Raw genomic sequence first — 17,926 nt, 5'->3', positions numbered from 1 at the left:
AAGAAATTAGCAGGATGATGACACGATGAGATCTTTTGAAAATATTTCACAGCATGGTTGCAGGTAAGGCCATGTTAACAAGCTCAGATACAGTGTTTGGTCTGTCGTAGGTCTTCTGGAGGAGAATGATATCTTCAGGAATGCTCAAGCTGGTGTTCTTATCAGCACCAACAGCCACCCTGTGCTAAGGAAAAATCGGATATTCGATGGATTTGCTGCAGGTTTGTGTTGGCTTAAATCAAATTTTGAAGCGTTAGAGCTTAGAGTAAGCTATTCACAAAGCTAACTCTGAGTTTCTTTACCTCAAAGTATTTAGTAATTTTAACAGAAATTGGGATATCCTTCAGTGTATTCTAGAAATCATTTGAGAATTCAGAACTGTAGCCAGAATATCTTTACAGCAGTCTCTGGAATTACGAGCATGTTGAGAAACAACACATTCTACAGTCTCGTATTTCTGTGAAGTACTTCTCATTATTTTAGTTTAGAAGTAATTGATGAAGTTGTCTAGGACATATTTGTAGTGGATCTGCTGGATGCTGGTTTGAATATTTTAAAACCTAGGAAACAGAGCAAATAGACATTTTAAAGAGATTTGAATTGCATCTCAAGTTCAACTTTCTCATTCCACAAACTTGAAAATTATTAAAATGAGCATTTCTTACTCCAAAAGAGATGAAGAATGTTTAAGAGTGATTTTTGTGCAATTGACTGTTTAATGATCGCAGTTCCATCCGTCTTGCTTTCCATTCCATTTCAACTAAAATTGCATTCTTGAGTTTTCTCCCATCTTTCTTTCAGAAGAAGCAGTTTTCTGAGAAGAGCCTCTAAAGGTGTTGTTTCAGTGTGGTGGGGGGGAAGGATAGGTTGCTGTCAAGAAAGTCCTGGACAAATGACTTGGAAGACACGGGTTACTGATAAAAGCTAAGATATAAATGAATTTTAGGTGCCCATCTTGAGAACTTTTAAAAAAATATATTTTTAAAAGGGTAAGATATGTGCACAAGAACTTTCAAATATACTTGAAGATGACAGCTTTAAGCACCCAAAAATCATATCCCCCTTGAAAATACACAATCTCAGTACCATTTTATGATCAGATAAACTAGTAGTGTATTGTCACTACCAGAAACCATGCATGCCAGCTGTAGCTCTTTGAAAGGATTCAACAGGAGTTTTTGAACCCGTTTTATAGCAAATTACAGCGCAATTTCTAGCTATGCTATTTTTCTTTTTTCCCCTGAGCTTACGATGGCTCAAAAAAATGAGCAAACTTATAGATCATGAGAGAGATACGAATGCACAATCAACTAAGGATTTAACTTTGCTGCTTTCTTTTCTCTTCTTTGTTCTCCTGACCCAATAAAGGTATTGAAATAACAAATCATGCAACTGCAACATTAGAGGGCAATCAGATTTTCAACAACCGCTTTGGAGGTTTATTTCTAGCATCTGGTGTCAATGTCACGATGAAAGGTGAGCCTAAGCCCTCCTTGGTTGTGTTTGTTCACTTTACATTTTGTCATTTGGTGCTGGATTTTGGGCTTATCGTACCACTTTTTACCACTTTTTTGGGCTCAGATTTGGTACCACTTTACGTTGAGCTAAGAGTTTCAGCCGAAGGTAATAAGCCAAGTCAAGCTACCTTAGATTTTTAGACAGCCAGACACTTTCAAAGTTAACTTAAGCTTAAAATAGGAACAGTTCACATACATAAAATTTCCACAAACAGTGGGGAAGTGTGCATGAGACAAGATGTTCTTGTAGGAGATTGAGATTTGAGTGATGGTTTGCATACCAGACAGTGCCAGAAGGTTAATCTAGAAGAAAAAGGTTAAATTTGCAGAGTTTTTACCTGCTTGGCTGTACTTGTAATGCCTTTTCTCATATATATTCTTTACACCACTTTAAACACAAGCTCTGGCTCCTTGCTTCATAGTGCCTGGGCTTGATGACTCTGTCAGTGCTCTGATACTACTGGGAGTGGACAAAAGTTTGAGGTTAGGGATTTGACAGGAGAAGGTGGAGTAGTTGAGTAAGAGAGAGGATTAGCAAATGTGTTGTGCCTTGGACACATCTTTTAAATGCTGGAGGTGGTCAGACCTAATTCCCACTTCCCTTGTGCTGGATGGTGCCTGGGGGAAGAGCTATGCTTTTCTGCTTTCAAAAAGATGTGTGTAAGTCCTTATGGTCGACAAGAGGCTTTCAAACATTTGGGTTTCAGACTTCTCAACAGAAAAGTTAAGCCTGGTAGGCTTTCTTTAACCATTTTCACAAACCAGTTCACAGAGCATATTTAAATGAAGGGTGCAGTGCATGCAAAGAGGAGCAGTCTGTTCTGAGGCTGCATTGTGCTGTCCAGGTGTCTGCCTTCTAATCTGGCATTGAGGATTTGATATGCTTAAATGCCAAAACTAAAATGCAAGCATAGAACTAACTGTTCCTGATGGGTTTAGCTCTTAAAAAAAGTGGGGCATTCTCTGTAGTAACACCTCAAGGAAAATATCATTGATCTAGGTGTGATTAGTTCTTGGCTTTTTTCCCCCCCAACAGATAACAAAATAATGAACAATCAAGATGCCATAGAAAAAGCTGTCAGTAGAGGCCAGTGTTTATATAAAATATCAAGTTACACCAGCTATCCAATGCATGACTTCTACAGGTAACGGGTTCTTTTGTCACCTACAGTAATGTTTTCAAACACAATTTCTCTTCTAGCAAGACCCATAAAACTGTTGCTGTATGTCTGTTAATGTGCAAATGTGTGCTCTTCCTCAACTGCAACAGAATAGGATTAAACAAGTTCCCATTGTCTTGAATTTACTGTGGGATTGAGGAAAATTTGTTACAGTAGACCTGAGCCCACGGGAATACATGGCAGAACTGCTGTTCCGAAACCAGCAGCCGGAAGTATGCCATGAAATCCAAGCTGATGTAAAATTCTCAAGCTCCAGTTGTGCACGCATCCTTTCTTTGGTGCTGCTCTGCTCCCACACCCTCCCCAAGCACTTTGCTCAGCCCATCAGTTTTTGATCCATGCCTAATGTGCTGCATTTTACTTCAGATGTCACACCTGCAACACCACTGACCGTAATGCCATATGTGTGAACTGCATTAAGAAGTGCCATCAAGGACATGACGTAGAATTCATTAGACATGATAGGTATGTTTCAAAAGAGTAAGCTGAGCAATTTTGACAGCACAAGTAAAGTAGAAACTAAAGAGCTCTTTTTTTAAATTATTTTTCCCTAGGTTTTTCTGTGACTGTGGTGCTGGAACACTGTCTAATCCCTGTACGCTTGCTGGAGAGCCTACACATGATACAGATACACTATACGACTCTGCTCCACCTATAGAATCTAATACATTGCAGCACAACTGAAATCCTTTCAGAAAGAAAGTCCTGCCATTCTGATATCTTATCAAAACTTTTTTTTTTGAGGAAGTTATACTTGCCCATTTCTGCAGAAAGAGACTGTATTAAAGCGGATGTGTGAGGTGTTGACACTATGGAGCTCAACCTACCAAAAAAGAAAGTGGCAATATGTTGACTCAGGATAACAGAACTGGGCGTTTTAGCATTACTGTGTAAACAAAGACTTTGAAGGGACAAGTGAAGAAAAATAAGCTGCAATTTTGTACAGATACCAACTTCTGAAAGCTGGTGTTTTTACAAGTAGCATTGAAACGCAGTCCAATTTGCAGTAGTACTATTCTGTAGACAAGCAGCATTCTTTGTTGCTGCCTTTATGGACATGGGTACCAATTGCTTTTGTAACATGGTAAAAAAAATGTGAGCTAGCACTTCTGCATTTCTTTTGATTTTTTTAACATTTATTCAGATTGAGAAATATGATTTTAATGCTTTAATCTCATGTAGTTTGTTTCTAATTTCAAGCAAAAAATCTTATTGTACTTGAATGTGTCCTGTTTTGTTAGCACACCTAGACTTGCTGTAACTGTACTCATGTCCCAGTATGTACGTTCTTTCTATGAAAGAGAAAACACTAATCTTAAATTATATCCAGCAATTTTTCTGGTGTCCTCTGAAGTTAGAATAATCTCCTTCCCTGCCCCAGCAATAGTCTGTACTCAAATCACCCTAACAAAAAAGCGAGTGTTTTAATGAGACTTCCTAGACTATAATGCACTATAAAACAAAGTACCCATGTAACTAAGTTTTGTGAATGAAATTTTACTATGTTTTAAAGTACACGGTAGAAAGTCTCCTCAAAACAGTCTTGTACTTTACTCTGTTCATAGTTTTTTTTTGAACAGTCTGGACATTACTTACATAACCTGCTGGAAATCACAACAATTTCCTGCTCTAATGAAGCTGAGACAAGTATATATACAGCCCTATACAGTTTCATAGCTTTTTTCCATTTTATGTGTATTGGTGACAGTGGGTAATCAACAGCCTGAAAGTGTATGCATGTACCATAACATCTAGACTTAATATATTGTGGAGTACTCAATAACCATTATGTAGAGGGTAGGTTAAGAATTAAAGGGTTTAATTTCCTAGGAAAGACAATGGAAAAATGGTCATTTTTAAAAAATAAAGTTTATTAGATCATCATGTTGTCTGATACCACCTTCTTAACAAACCGCCAGTACAAAAACTCTTGTGTTCTCAAAGCTGGTTGAGCATACCAGTAAGTTTCTGAACAGCATTTGCATCACATGCTGCACCATCCACCACCAGGCACAGGTACCTGAGGAAAAGAACAAAGTCAGCTTTATTGAATGGAGACAGAGAGGCAGAGTCTGAGCTCCCTGGTGCCTGCAGAGCTTTAGGAGATGCAGATGCCATTTCACCTCTGGTGTGAAGGCTGCCAGCAGCTACAGCAGCCATCAGCACTGGGCTTCTTCACACAGTCCTTCTCTTTGACTCAGCTCACAGCCAACCCAGCACCTCTGCAAATGAAGCTCTCGGCCCTAGAGACTGGTACAGTGACCCAAGGCTTAAAATATGGCATCACTCATCGTGTCTGCCATCTTGTAGTCAGGCTTTAGTAATTCCCTCCCTCACTGCTTGGGAAGTACATTTGATATTCACAAAAATAGTTTCAACTTCCCCCTCCACTGTGAGACTGAGCAAAACCCACTACTCAAAATCTTAAAAAGTGGATGCCTACTAAGCAACGTGCAACTTAAAAATGGAAAACCAAGGTCTTACCTAAATATTCTCAATGAAATAGTTGTTTTTTCAAACTCTTTTGCTTTTCTGTGCCCCTTCTGAATAACTTCCTCTGGAATATTAGCAAGTCTTGCTGCATTGAAGCCATAGCTCTTTGGACAAGCTCCTCCAATGAACTTATACAGGAACGTAATTGTTTCCTGGCTTGGATCTTCACTCTCATTTTCAACCATACATGCCTAGAAAGAGTAAGTTACAAGTGAGTGTTTGTGATACTTGGCTACAGACTCATAAATGCATGAAACATATCTGTGACTCTGGGCAGAGGAGTGCAGAGAAGCATGCACAACACAAGCTCTGCAGGCCACAAAGAAAAATCCTCCACTTTAGTACCCACAATTTGTGCATTACAGCTTATACACACATACCATGTGTCCGAGCTGCACAGCCACGTTGTGTGAATAGTCCTCTACCAGCGAGTGGTAGTGCGTGGAGAACAGAGTCCGGCACTTGATCTTCTCTGCCAGTTCTTTCACAACTGCACTCGCGATAGCTGTTCCGTCAAAAGTAGCTGTGCCTCTGCCTGGACAAGAAATGGAAAAGCAAAGACAAATGCAATGCATTGTGTGGAAGACTGACAAACAGCAGGAGCCAAAAGCATCAGTGTGAAGTGATGAGTATTTCACAGAATGGTGGGGGTTGGAAGTGACCTTTGGAGATCATCTAGTCCAACCCGTCTGCTGAAGTAGGTTCACCTACAGCAAGTAACACAGGACAGCAGCCAGGTGGGTTTTGAGTATCTCCAGAGAAAGAGACTCCACAGCCTCTCTGGGCAGCCTGTTCCAGTGCTCTGTCACCCTCAAAAGGCTTTTATTTGCCCTATAACAATTGCACTCTCTTCTGCACTGCAGAAGGAAACATTTCTACTCTTTTGAGACTTGCTACTGGCTTGCTTAAGGTTTGCTGCAAGTAATTATGCAAAGGAAAGCAGGAAAACTCAGCTAGAAATAGGCTAATAACGACTGGAAGGGTGTTGTATTAGTTCCCAGGGCAGTTAAGTACATGTTTTAGAGAGAACTGCATAGATACCAAGCAGTTCAATGTGAACAGCATTAGTATAAAACTGCCCCCATGTACTCAGTTGCCATTCAGACAGCCCAACAACCTTACAGCTAGTCCTTAATCTCAGATTTAATTTCCATCTATTGCAAAATAGACTAATTACCCAGTTCATCCACAAGAACAAGGGAATGCTCCGTTGCATGCTGCAGAATGCTGGAAGTCTCACTCAATTCAACAAAGAAGGTACTTTCACCTTTAAAAGAAATGATAAAAAAAGCCAAGAAGTAGTCAGAAGATCTGAAAACCACAACTAAACCCCAATGTATTCTGCAGTAGAGTCTTGGTCGAGCTAAAATGAAAGGTAACAGCAAACTGAAGATTCACAAAACCTAAGGTTTTTATCAGCATGAAAATCATTGGTCTCCATTTGCCAGCAAAAGCAGGTTTTAGTTCCTGAATAGTACAGGCATGGGCACAAGTACAAGTAAGTTTTAGGTCACCCTATCTGTCTGGTTAAAATAGCACTGATCAGATGGACCAGCTGGGCACAAGGATACCAGATGGAAAGAATCTTTTGCCCCTTCTTGCTCTTAGGTGCACAGGGCAGGCCTAAGGCTCATGGCTTTTCAGTGTGAAAAAGCATGCAGAAAAATCTTAGAAAAGATTGAGATATCAGACTTGGTTTGGTTGTTAGTATCATAAGGTAATGAAATATTCAGATAATTAAGGCTGTACTCATACACATTCTGTATTTCTTTTGACAACTTCACTCAAGTACTGTTGCTGAGGTCTCAATATCTTACAGGAGTTCCAGCAACCCAGATAATACAAGGCCTGAAATTTGGACCTGAAATCGTTTTTTAGCAGATTACAAGCAGAAGTACACAATTATTCAGACCCTCGCGCATGATAAATCCACATGTATAAAGTCCAGATTTACTTGGTTTTTGTAGGCTTAATTCCAAATAATCACATGCAGCAGCAATTACTGTAATTTCAGAGCAGGCAAGTATTTATTTCCTGTACTCACACTGCATTAGCACTGCTGTGCTCTAACGTAAGCTTTTCAACACTAATTATTAAAGCAGTGTTCAGTAATCCTGATTTTCTGCATTTATTTAAAGAAGTTTTCAGGACTGAGTAAGTTTTTAACAATGTTTAAGATTAACCATTTCTTCACTTTAGAAAATAAACCCCTAAAATTACATAGGCAATTTAAAAATTGTATTACTTAAATTTTACTTCATAAAAGACCTGTTGACAGAGCATTTAAATACTCTTACATTCTTAAGACTTTTTTGTATTGAAGTTAAAACAAATGGTCAATAGCTGGGCAAAGAAAGCCTTAATACAATTCCCTAGCTACAAAGAAAAGCTTTGATTTAGGGAAGTATAAATATTTTTTTAAATTAAGAACTCAGAATGATTCATTTCCAAATTCCTTATGTGCAACAAGTTCAGTCGGCTTAACTCCTTTCATATTCACTGACCCACATTTTTCAGTTGAAAGATCACAGAAAATCTGCACCTTCCTTAAATGAGTTGTGATACTGCTCTTCTTACCACAAAAAATACTGTTTTTCTAGCCCCATGCCACTTGGCCTACCACCACAGGCAGACTTTCCTATTCCAGTTACGTCATCCTCCACTTCTGTGGTCTTCTCCATGGAAAAAACAAAATACTGCAAGAATTGTCAACCGTGGCTCCCAAGAAGGAAGCCTGCCTCTCTCTTCATCTGAGGAAATCAGATTCCAGGCATAAGGCAGGGATTCTGATTGAAACAAGGAGCCTCTAGCGCTTGCGAGAAGGTACAAAAACACCTCCTCTACAACAGCTCCCTGAACATCGCTGTCCTATTCCAGGACACACACTTAGAAAAAGATACCTACGTAAGTAGAACACAACTGACTGTACAATACCCAAAAAGACATTGCATCCAGCTGGAAGGCAGGCTTTTAATATTACAGTTCATTAAAAAGTGATCCTGTGTGTCTGTCAAAACAATGGATGACAAGCATATCAAACAAATCAAGCATAACTACAATCCTGTTTCTACTCTGAAAAATGAGAGGCAGCAAATTAGCTGCCCAGCTCTCCCTGCAAAATTAACAGACCACCTCTTTCCAACTTACCACTCAAAGCAAGAGAAGAAACTTGCTTGGTGGCAGAAGCACTCTGGACAGCCGGATTTCAGAAACTCACCTGACATAATTCTGTCTGAGGCACCAAGCCTCGTAAACACTCTGTCAATTGGTGTAAGCCTGCAGACTTCAGCAGGTACGTAGCATCCCAGCTGAGCCATTATAACCAGGAGACCAGCCTGCAGAACAAACATTAAAACATTTACATTTTTACTGTGTGCTTGGAGCTTCAGTTCCATACAGATAATGAGGAAATGAAACTATTTCCCCTAAAACAAAGACTAGAGTACATAAAGCTTCCTACTGTTTTAACAGCTCCAGACTGCAGCATCATAACCTCAAGCAGAACTGAACTACTCTGAAAGCCTTCAGAACACAAGTTATCACAGTAAACAGTGTTTATAAAGCAAAATCCCTGCTGCTTTCCCAGTTACCACTGATCTCTATGTTCATCTTGTTCAACTTACTGAAACATGTTTTGTCAGATGATGTCAAGTCCTGGGTAAGTCCACTTGAAAGGGATAAAAGACTTTTTCCCAGCCATCTCTCGTAAGATAAATAAAACCTATTCCTTACTAAAGTAACTGGCAGTAGAAAATCTATTGTCTAAACACAGGCATTTTCTACCAGATTGTATTTTGTCTTACAGTGTAAGTGCTGTACTGTGCTGCACACCCTGAAGACAACTGACAGGACCTCCTCTGACATTTAAAAACAGTCAAGTCACGTAATTCCTTTCTGCAAAACAGAGATACTCTGGAACATTCAGTCTTATGTAGAGAGTCAATCACCTGTCTCATGAGCGTAGATTTGCCACCCATATTTGGGCCCGTTACTAACACACAAGAAGCTTCACTGCTGCTATCTTCATCTCTGCTGCCTATCACGATGTCATTAGGAATGAAATCATCCCCAAAGAAAGTTTTTGTAATGCACGGATGGCGTGAATTTTTAAGTTCCAGGAAGGGAGGAGCACTATCCACAGGCAGCAGAATTACAGGTCGGCACAGCTGTCCGTCACCATCTTGACTGTAGTTAGCAAGGGACATCAAGACATCTATAAGATTAAGAGAAATTCGGGTAAGTCACACTTTCACCTTCCTTTATTCATTTACTGGAATGCATTTATTCATTGAATAGCATTTTTGTAATCAAAATTTTTCATTTCCATTCCATTTTCCTATTAAGGAAAACACCCAAGAAGTACCCAAGAAGAACAAGTAAAAGGAAATATTCACAAAGTCTTTCCTTATTCCTTCCAGATTTAAAAATCCTCTCCTATAGTTTTTATTTTGAAAGTCTTTAAAAATCCACATCATTTAACTTCAAAAGCTATTTTTAATCTACGTATATAAAATATTTTCTTGCATTGGTTTTTAATTTGGAACAAGATAAGTAAAAAGGAAATCAACTTCTGTGACAGTGAATTACATTAAGAATCATAATAGTGCTTGAAAGTTGCCAGAATAAATTTGTTTATTAAAATTCTGTTGGTCTAGAAAAAAGCAGCAGCACACCACCCCTCAATTAGCCTAGCTCTAAGGATCTAAAAGCTGATTACCTACAAAATGAGACCGTGTTACGCGATTTTAGAGACTTTATGTACACAGATTACAGCTGAGCCTGAGAGCTGTCTCCCTCTCTGTTGAAAATCAGTGCAGCCCTCACCCTGGCACTGTGCTGTAGCTGCTGTGACTGCCTCCCAGCTCTCCCTGCCCACTCAGACTCCATTCCTAAACAACACTTGCTGCCTGCCTGTCCTCCCTCTTCTGCCCCAGCGGCATTCAGAGACTGCTTTCATTTTTCCCTGGAACAAACACAATCCAGAGTGCCTCATGCAGCAGAAAATCCACAGTACAAGAGTACGCCAGTCCTGACAAAAGAATACAGGAGACTGTTTACCCCAGAATTTAAGGAAGATGTGGGCAAGTCTCCCTACTAGACTGCCTTCTTCAAGGCAGTGGCAACGACTACTTTTTTGTTTCTAAAGGCTGCTGAGAAAGCAGCCTGCTCAGATGGAAAGAAGATGTCTAGCAGGTTAGATTCATATACCTCCATCTGCATCACTGCCTTCATTTAATGAGAAGCCACCAATCCACATACGAGAATCCTAGAAGCAGCAGGAGACCCACCAGGCTATGAGAAATACTCAGCTGCACACTACAATCACGAAACAGGAATGAAGAAAAAGCTTGCAAACAGCAAGACTCAGCAACTGTTCTGCCATTTACTGTCAGGAAGGGAAGAAGTGATCACTTAATTATCAATGCTGTTCCGACAATGACAGTATTTAAACTACAAATTAAGAGCTGGCAACAAGCCTTTTTTGCTTAGCTAGATCAGATTTCACCATTTACTATAAAAGAGTAATTTTACTATATGTCAAGATGAAGAAGACCACTTACCTAGCACAGCAATGCATTCCACAGCTGTCTGCCAGTCCTTGCTGTTCTTATCAAAGTTGTAAAACAAGCGCCTCATGCAGTCTTTGAGTGCTGCATCTCTGCGCTCTTCAGCATTAACCATTGCAGCCAGCATCCTCTCAATCTCCTTGGTCCAGTAACGCTTATATCCCTTCCTGGTGGACTTCAACTCATATTCCTCAGGCAAATTACGTGATATTACACTTTCTGGTATTTCCATTTGGTAGCGGTTTTTGCCTGTCCCCCAGTACAGCACAGATTTGTACCCAAGCAGTTTGCGTTGCTTATCCAGGTACTTATGAAGATCTTCCTCCACAGCTTTAATATCCTGTAGTGCTTTATCATAATCGGGGTCAAAGCCCGCCTTTGGAGTAATCACTCCTGTCTTCCGCGCCTGGTTATGATCAAAAGCAGTATCCCACCTTTTCAGCTCTGCACTCAAGTCTGGGAAGTGGCCATCTGGATTTCCGGCTTTGCGGGTGACCAGCTGCTTAAGGACTTTAGATTTGAAGTCACTGGCAATTTCTTCCATGACATCAACAATTTCGTTCATTACTTTAAACCCCTCCAGTGCAGACAAAAAATCTGCAATCTTTTTTTTGCTGTATTTGACTTCTTCATAAAAGATGGCCCTGCTGTCAGGATGGTTCTGACTTTTAAGTGGGGATCCAATACTGTGAATTTTGCTGAGCAGCCTTTCGAGGTCAGGAAGTTTCTTCAGGTGCTCACTAACTTCAGACATTTTATGTGGCACTGCCAGAAGGTCCTCAACAGCATCTAAACGGTCATTGATGGATTTAGGATTACAAAGTGGAGCGCAGAGCCACTGTTTCAGGAGTCGCTTCCCAAATGGTGTACAACACGAATCAATCCTTTCCAACAAAGTACCTTCCGTGGTTCCATTGGTGCCATTCTGCAGGACTTCCAAGTTCATCAGGGTGACTCCATCCAGCACCATCCGCTGGTCAGTTTTGGCAAAGAAACTACTTGAACTCGTAGCTTTTGCAAGATCAATATCCACAGGGATGTACTCCTCAAAGTTTGCCAGCGATAACAACTCCTGATCAATCAGACATTTTTTGAGATAGAAGACACATCCCCCGAGAGCTGACAATGCTAATTCACTGTTTTCACCAGGAGTTAATCCCAGCGAGTCACTCTCTGAAGTCAGAGATTTGATTACAGAGGGCAGAAAGCATCCGTTTTCAGAGTTCTGTTTCTCCTTGAAATATCCTTCTTCAAGGAGGACTTTTAGTGTTTTAGGTGCGTTCCAGAACTGGGAACCAGAGGTCAGCCCTTCCTGAATGCAAGAAACAAGTGAGCCCTTCAGTATCTTCTGTGTGTCCAGAGAGAGGTTCCCCTTCTCATACAGTACCTGCACAGGAGTGTAATGTGCTACTAAAGTCCTAAACCTCGAACAGTGCCGGTCATCTGAGAACTGGCCAACATAAAACTTCCCCACTGATGTGTCAACAAAGCAGACCCCATAAATGCGCTGTGCAGAGGAGTCTTCTTTTTCCTTGACACACAGAAGGTATTTGTTATGGTTCTCAGAGGGATCACTATCCAGAATGCTGTAAGTCTGAGTGCCTTTGGTGATGATTCTGCATATTTCTCGGCGTACAACCTTGTCAAATTTTGTTGGATGGGCCATTGACTTGCAGCGTGTTTCCATCATTTCGGGAGTTTCTGTTTGTTCAACACGGGCTACCTTGTAGCCTTTCTGCACCAGAACATCAGAGAATCTGCCAAAGGCAGTTTCTGGGAAACCGGAATGGGCCCAAGCGCCTTTCATAAAGATCAGGCCCAACTCATTTACACCAATGACTGCATCCATATGATACAACTCATAAAATTTTCCAACTTTGTAGCAAATCACAGCATCAAAATTTTGACTTTTCAGCTGCCACCACCTCCGCATTCCTGGTGTACACTTGTTGAGATAGTCCTCAGGTACGTACAGAGTACAGGGGTCATACTCGGGGTCACTCTGCCGTCGCCTGTGCGCATCTTTCTTTTTCCCTTCCTGCAGCCAATCAAGCTTTTCATGTTCCCATACTGCGAAGCCACTGATGCCTCCGCTGCAAGCATTTGCTTGAGATTCAAAACTTTCAGGTGCTGCAAATGACGTCAGCTTAGACTTGGCTTCTGAAGAAACTGTTGCTGCTCTTTTGGGCGTTTCAGAACGTTCATTCTCTAAGTTACTCCTCTTAGCAGGCTTGGTTCTCTCTCTTCTCTTTCGTTTAGTGGGGACTTTTATGGGACTTTCTGCAACACTCTCTACGTCTGTCTCTGTGTCAGTAGACTCGTTTTCATCCACCCCACTACTGGCTTCCTCACTGCTTGCCGCTTCTTTCACATCAGGCTTGAACTCTACGTCAGAACCATCATGATCGCTGTCAGAATCCAACACTCTTCTTCTTTTGGCTTTTATGGCACTTTCCCTGCTCATTACTCGCTTGTTACTCTTCACATCCTCCTCACTGTTACAGTCATCACTGTTGCCTGATGCACTTCCACTCATCTGCTGGAAAAAAAAAACTATTTTACCTATTAAAAAACCTCTGACTACAAAGTAAAGTATTGCTGCTGCAAAAAGAAGCACAAAAATGTGCAATAATGCAGTAGCTATGAAACTTCAAGCAAGAGACAGTAGTGCCACAGTCAATTACTTTTACCTTCACAGAATATAATTTTTTTTTCTGGATAAACTATCAGCCAGTGGCATAGTTAATGCTCTTTGTATTCTTTACAGCCTCATTCATTGCTCTGCATAAGTGATGCTGATGAACAAAACATTTTAACTGGACAAAAGACATGTGGTATATGAAATTCAGCACAAAGGAGAAACACCTCCATAAGCTAACTCTGTGCTGTAATTTTTTCCTACTGATCTATGTCAGATATGTGACCCAAAGGTTTTGCAGCCTTTCAGTACTAGCTTATGTGAATTTTGCCTATGATTTTTTTTTTGCATTAACAATCTATTTCCACCTACAAACATATTATGTTATAGTAACCTCCAAGAAGATAATAAATGTCTAGGAGGAAGAAAAGAAATTCCATTATTTGCCTTTTCAGCCTGAAACTTTAGGGACTCCAGCACCAGTGCTGTAGAAAAACAGCAGTGGAGGGACTATAATGAGTACAAAGTGCCAGTGCCCACTACACTGCTGCCATGAACATTACACAATGCTTGGAGTGGCACCTGTCCCTAGTGGCAATGTCACAGGACAAAGAGTAGATGGCCCATGCTGACAGAAGAGGTAAGGAAAATCACTGCCCCATTGACAGTTTCCTCATACCATTCCTTTCCAAAGAAATATATTCCAATGCATACAGTAGTAGGTACTGAAACAGTATTTGAATTATTCACAATACAACGTGAATACAATACAATAAAAGATCTCTTTTTAGTTACCCCACCAACAAATCTGTGTAAACAGTACTATAATTTGTATTTTATTGCTACTTCACAGAATGAGGGCAGGCTGCAAAAATCTAATTTAATGCCTTAAGATGAACACTCAAAGTCAGATATTTCTACCTTATGACAAATTACAAGTTCAGGTCGAACTTGGAACATGAATAGCAGATAGAGAAAAAAAAAAAGATGCAACAGAAAAAAAAGTACTTCATGAGAGAGTAAGTGGGTCACCTGGGATACCAGGAAGTGATCAATGAAGAGTTAGAGAAGTTAACTATCTTCTGAGGTCAGTCCTTACCATACAGAACACCAAAGAGGTATTTGACTTGTCTTTCTAACTAGAAAAGGTGAGCGACCAGCATATAACCTGACAAGACAGCTGTAGTACAAAAAGAGACATATGGATACATATGCATACATGATTAAAGAGCAGATAAGCTGTGATTACTTTGCAAGAGTATTGCAGGATATTCCGTGCTTAGTTACAAGAGACAGCTTCTAAGTTCTAGCACTGTTTCTGAGAATGACAGCAAATAAAAATTACCTCCACCTCTTCTTCTTCCTCTTCCTCCTCCTCTGCATCTGAAGGTTCATTGCATACTGCCAGTTCAAGCCGCTTAGTTTTATCTTTACTCACTGCATCATCCGCTAGCACCATTGCTCTTTTGATTTCAGGCTTTGTACTATAAAACATACCTCCCTTCAGTGTCTCCCCATCTGATGAGCCTGTAAAACCACAAATAATTTGTCAGAAACTGAAGTTAGTCTAGCATTTAGCCAGTCCTTTAGTTAGCGTTCATACTTCACTTTTAAATGTATTCAGACAACTAGTGTAATTACCTAACACTCTATCTTGTTACCAGTCATTCCCACCACACCTTAAATATAGCAACCCATCACTCAATCTGATAAACTATCCCTAGAGAAAGTCTAAACACTTGCAAATGAAATGCCTGCCTAGTATATGAACGCTTGAAGAATTGCTTCTATTACTGTAACTCATTATTACATCTGAATATCTCTAAGCTAAGCTCTAAGCACCCTCACACTAACAACAGTTGTTACTGAAAAGCAACACTTCCTGCTAGCAGTGCAGCAAACCTGACTGAGACGACACAGTTATTTTAGCAATGACAGGCAAGTTCAATCATAAAGTTATCTTCCAGTTATGGGCATTAGTCACCTATGACATAGACCTCTTGGCTAATGCTCTGCTGGCCATTCAAAGTGCACCTGTAAGTGCAGCAAGGCGTCCAGACCCAACACCAGCATCTTGGCCAGCTTAGCTGATAGTCAATCACACTAGTAATTCATCCTGACACTGCAGGGTATCAAGCACAGCCTACTATTAATAACACCACCATTCCCTCATCCACTTTCATATCTCTTGAGCACCACGGTTGCTCCTTCCACTGCCTGCACAAACAAAAACAAAGCCAACCAATCTACAGACTGATTTCTAGAAAGGGTCCCCAAAGATGATGAGATTCATCTTAATGCCACGTTCAAGAAATGAATGGTATATATAACTTATTATCTATTCAACTTCAGGAAAGAAAGAAGCAGAACATAAAAGTAGACTATAGATGGGGAAGGGCAATTCCTTTTTCTGCTCTTGTAAGTTTAGCTGGCTGCACATGACAGCAGGATCTGCTTCAATGGGTCCTCTCACCTGCTCTTGTGAATCCCTTCATACGCTGCTATTAACTGAAGCCTCAGCTCTAAGCCAAGAATAGACAAAAAGCAGCTGACTTGTAGGAGGCCAACTATCTCAGAAATAAGCCAAACTGAATTCTTTCTCCCATTTACTTCTCTGAGCTTGCAGTAGCAAAGCACAGAGCTACAAGTGGCTGCTTCTACTGCACAAATGCAACACATTACCAAACCAGATCTCCATTTTAGTTTTGTAAATGCAGTGAGACAATCTAAAAATATTTTGCCTTTAATGCTGACAGTTTAACAATGTCAGGAGAAAAACCTCACTGTATAATTTAACATACTTGCATACTCAAGTGTCCAACACCTGCATATTCACTTAACCAACTGGTATATAACTCCACTTCTTGCATGCCCAACTGTTAGAAGTCTAGCCCTGTATTGTATATACTTATTTACTTACAACCAATAACACAACATAGGAAACTCCTCCATTTTCTTACCCAAAGACTCCAACACGCTTACTCTGTATACAAAGATGCTTTTTGTCTGAATTTAAAAGCAAAGCCTGTATTTTAAATAGTTTTTCTCAGAACACTGCTTTAACCACATTTCTTGCGGACAGATCAATGTTCCTGTGCTTAAAAGATCAATTCTCCTTACCTGTATCTGCTTCTAAGTGCAACTGCAAGCTGTTAAAATACATTTCATTCTTTTAAAATACCTTCAGGAAAGATACATATAAACCACATACTAATTCACTTGTGTTAAGTTATGTTAACACTTACGGTAATGTTTTTTACCATTTTAATTTAAAATTAACTATGGCTTAAGTGCAGTACATTTAAGTACAAATAAGCAAAAAACCAGATGAATACATGATAACACGAGATGGAACTCTGCCTTGTAAAAAGGAAGAAACTGTTTAAATTCAGTTGTTTCACTGACATCATAAACAAATCCTATAGTATATCAAAATACTGTATTACACCCAAAGTATTGGTTTGATGAACAAGACAGTTCAAAGCAACACGATTTACAAATGACAGTTTCCAGCCAGTGACTGTTTTCAGCAACATGCCTCCCCACTCAATACTGATCTTAGTTTTGCTGCTCTTTCTCTATGAAGAATACCATACCCTATATTCCACGCCTGTTTTTCCAAAACAAGTGGCGTATTTCCATTTCAAAAAGTTTTATTTATATCTCTTACCTTTATATGGCCTCAGATATTTAATACTGACCCAGCCTCTTGTAGGGCTGTCATCAAAAAACTGTACATGGATACGAGTGGATTTCCCTTTTCCTCTGACTATTGTTTTTTCAGTCGGATGGTTGTAAATGAGACACGGCCACCAAGGATAACCTTCCATCTTGGCCCAGACCAAGTCACCAGGTGAATACTCACAGGAGATGCTGCAAAGACAACAGATGTGTAATTTAAGGAATATAAACATGTAAAACAGCTCTCTTCATAAACATAACCACACACTGCTTCTGAGCAGCTCGCCCTCTGAAGGCCTTGGAAGGCTCCTAGATGGTGCAACCTCGATTATACAGTCCTTCTATACAACTACCAATACTTCTCTTAAATCATTTTTTTATTATTATTTGCTACTTTAAGTTCTACTGGATCCCCACAGAGATAAAGCTTTATAGTCACAGAAGACTGGCTGAGGTCAGAAGGGTCCAACCTTCCTGCTCAAGCAGGGCCACCCAGCACCATGTGTAACCAGTATAATCCACTAAGTGATCTTAGTGGGTTCTTAAGGGAGGGGAAGAATAACCAGATAAACCCAGACATTAACTAAAATAAAAAGATTATAAAGTACGTATTATCAATTGTCAACCAGCACAACTATAAGTTTTCCTGTAGAGATTACTTCTCAACAGGGCACCTCAAGGAAATGAGTAAAATTTCAAAAAACCGTCAAGCTTTGGTAAAACAAACTAATAAATAAAAACTCTGTCTCCATTGCAAAGTCCCTGACGCAGCTTTTATTTGCTTGCTCCTCCTTACCCGAGACTCCAACCCAGGCACTGCCACACTGGGGGTGCCGGCAGCCGCATCCC

The 17,926-nt window shown here is 40.2% G+C and overlaps 2 protein-coding genes across 3 annotated transcripts in view; one reads left to right on the top strand and one right to left on the bottom strand.

The window, feature by feature from the left end:
• The window catches only part of FBXO11 (F-box protein 11), a 39,885-nt gene extending 35,303 nt beyond the window's left edge, over positions 1 to 4,582 (top strand). Inside the window, exons 18-22 of the mRNA XM_010183550.1 lie at positions 111 to 221; positions 1,369 to 1,476; positions 2,554 to 2,662; positions 3,065 to 3,163; positions 3,253 to 4,582. Of these exons, the coding sequence (XP_010181852.1) occupies positions 111 to 221; positions 1,369 to 1,476; positions 2,554 to 2,662; positions 3,065 to 3,163; positions 3,253 to 3,382 (557 nt within the window). The 3' untranslated portion in view covers positions 3,383 to 4,582. The remainder of the gene's footprint in view (positions 1 to 110; positions 222 to 1,368; positions 1,477 to 2,553; positions 2,663 to 3,064; positions 3,164 to 3,252) is intronic.
• Positions 4,583 to 4,636: 54 nt separating this feature from the next.
• MSH6 (mutS homolog 6) lies at positions 4,637 to 17,268 on the bottom strand. 2 transcript variants are annotated; one of them, XM_010183548.1, is made up of 9 exons: positions 17,067 to 17,268; positions 14,748 to 14,923; positions 10,753 to 13,297; positions 9,139 to 9,404; positions 8,409 to 8,526; positions 6,369 to 6,458; positions 5,572 to 5,726; positions 5,183 to 5,382; positions 4,637 to 4,718 (listed from the first exon to the last, which is right to left on the bottom strand). In XM_010183548.1, exons 1-9 carry the CDS (start codon positions 17,224 to 17,226, stop codon positions 4,637 to 4,639), a joined length of 3,792 nt encoding a protein of 1,263 aa, XP_010181850.1. In that variant the 5' UTR covers positions 17,227 to 17,268. The 2 variants fall into 2 exon arrangements, with proteins under 2 accessions (XP_010181850.1, XP_010181851.1); XM_010183549.1 differs by having other exon boundaries at positions 10,753 to 13,294; positions 17,067 to 17,253.
• Between the last annotated feature and the right edge of the window lie 658 nt (positions 17,269 to 17,926).

Source organism: Mesitornis unicolor, unplaced genomic scaffold (genome assembly GCF_000695765.1).
Source record: "Mesitornis unicolor isolate BGI_N332 unplaced genomic scaffold, ASM69576v1 scaffold2274, whole genome shotgun sequence".
In the NCBI taxonomy this organism is placed as follows: Eukaryota; Metazoa; Chordata; class Aves; order Mesitornithiformes; family Mesitornithidae; genus Mesitornis; species Mesitornis unicolor.
The sequence above is the reverse complement of the archived record's forward strand: the minus strand, read 5'-3'. Positions and strand labels throughout refer to the sequence as shown.

Excerpts from the sequence above, each read along its gene's own strand:
- MSH6 (XM_010183548.1), bottom strand. The coding sequence starts at position 17,226 with ATGGAAGGTTATCCTTGGTGGCCGTGTCTCATTTACAACCATCCGACT. Across the intron at positions 13,298-14,747 it reads AGGAAGAGGAAGAAGAAGAG|CAGATGAGTGGAAGTGCATC; the intron begins GTGGAGGTAATT and ends TTTTTTTTCCAG. Across the intron at positions 6,459-8,408 it reads CTCAGACAGAATTATGTCAG|GTGAAAGTACCTTCTTTGTT; the intron begins GTGAGTTTCTGA and ends TTTCTTTTAAAG.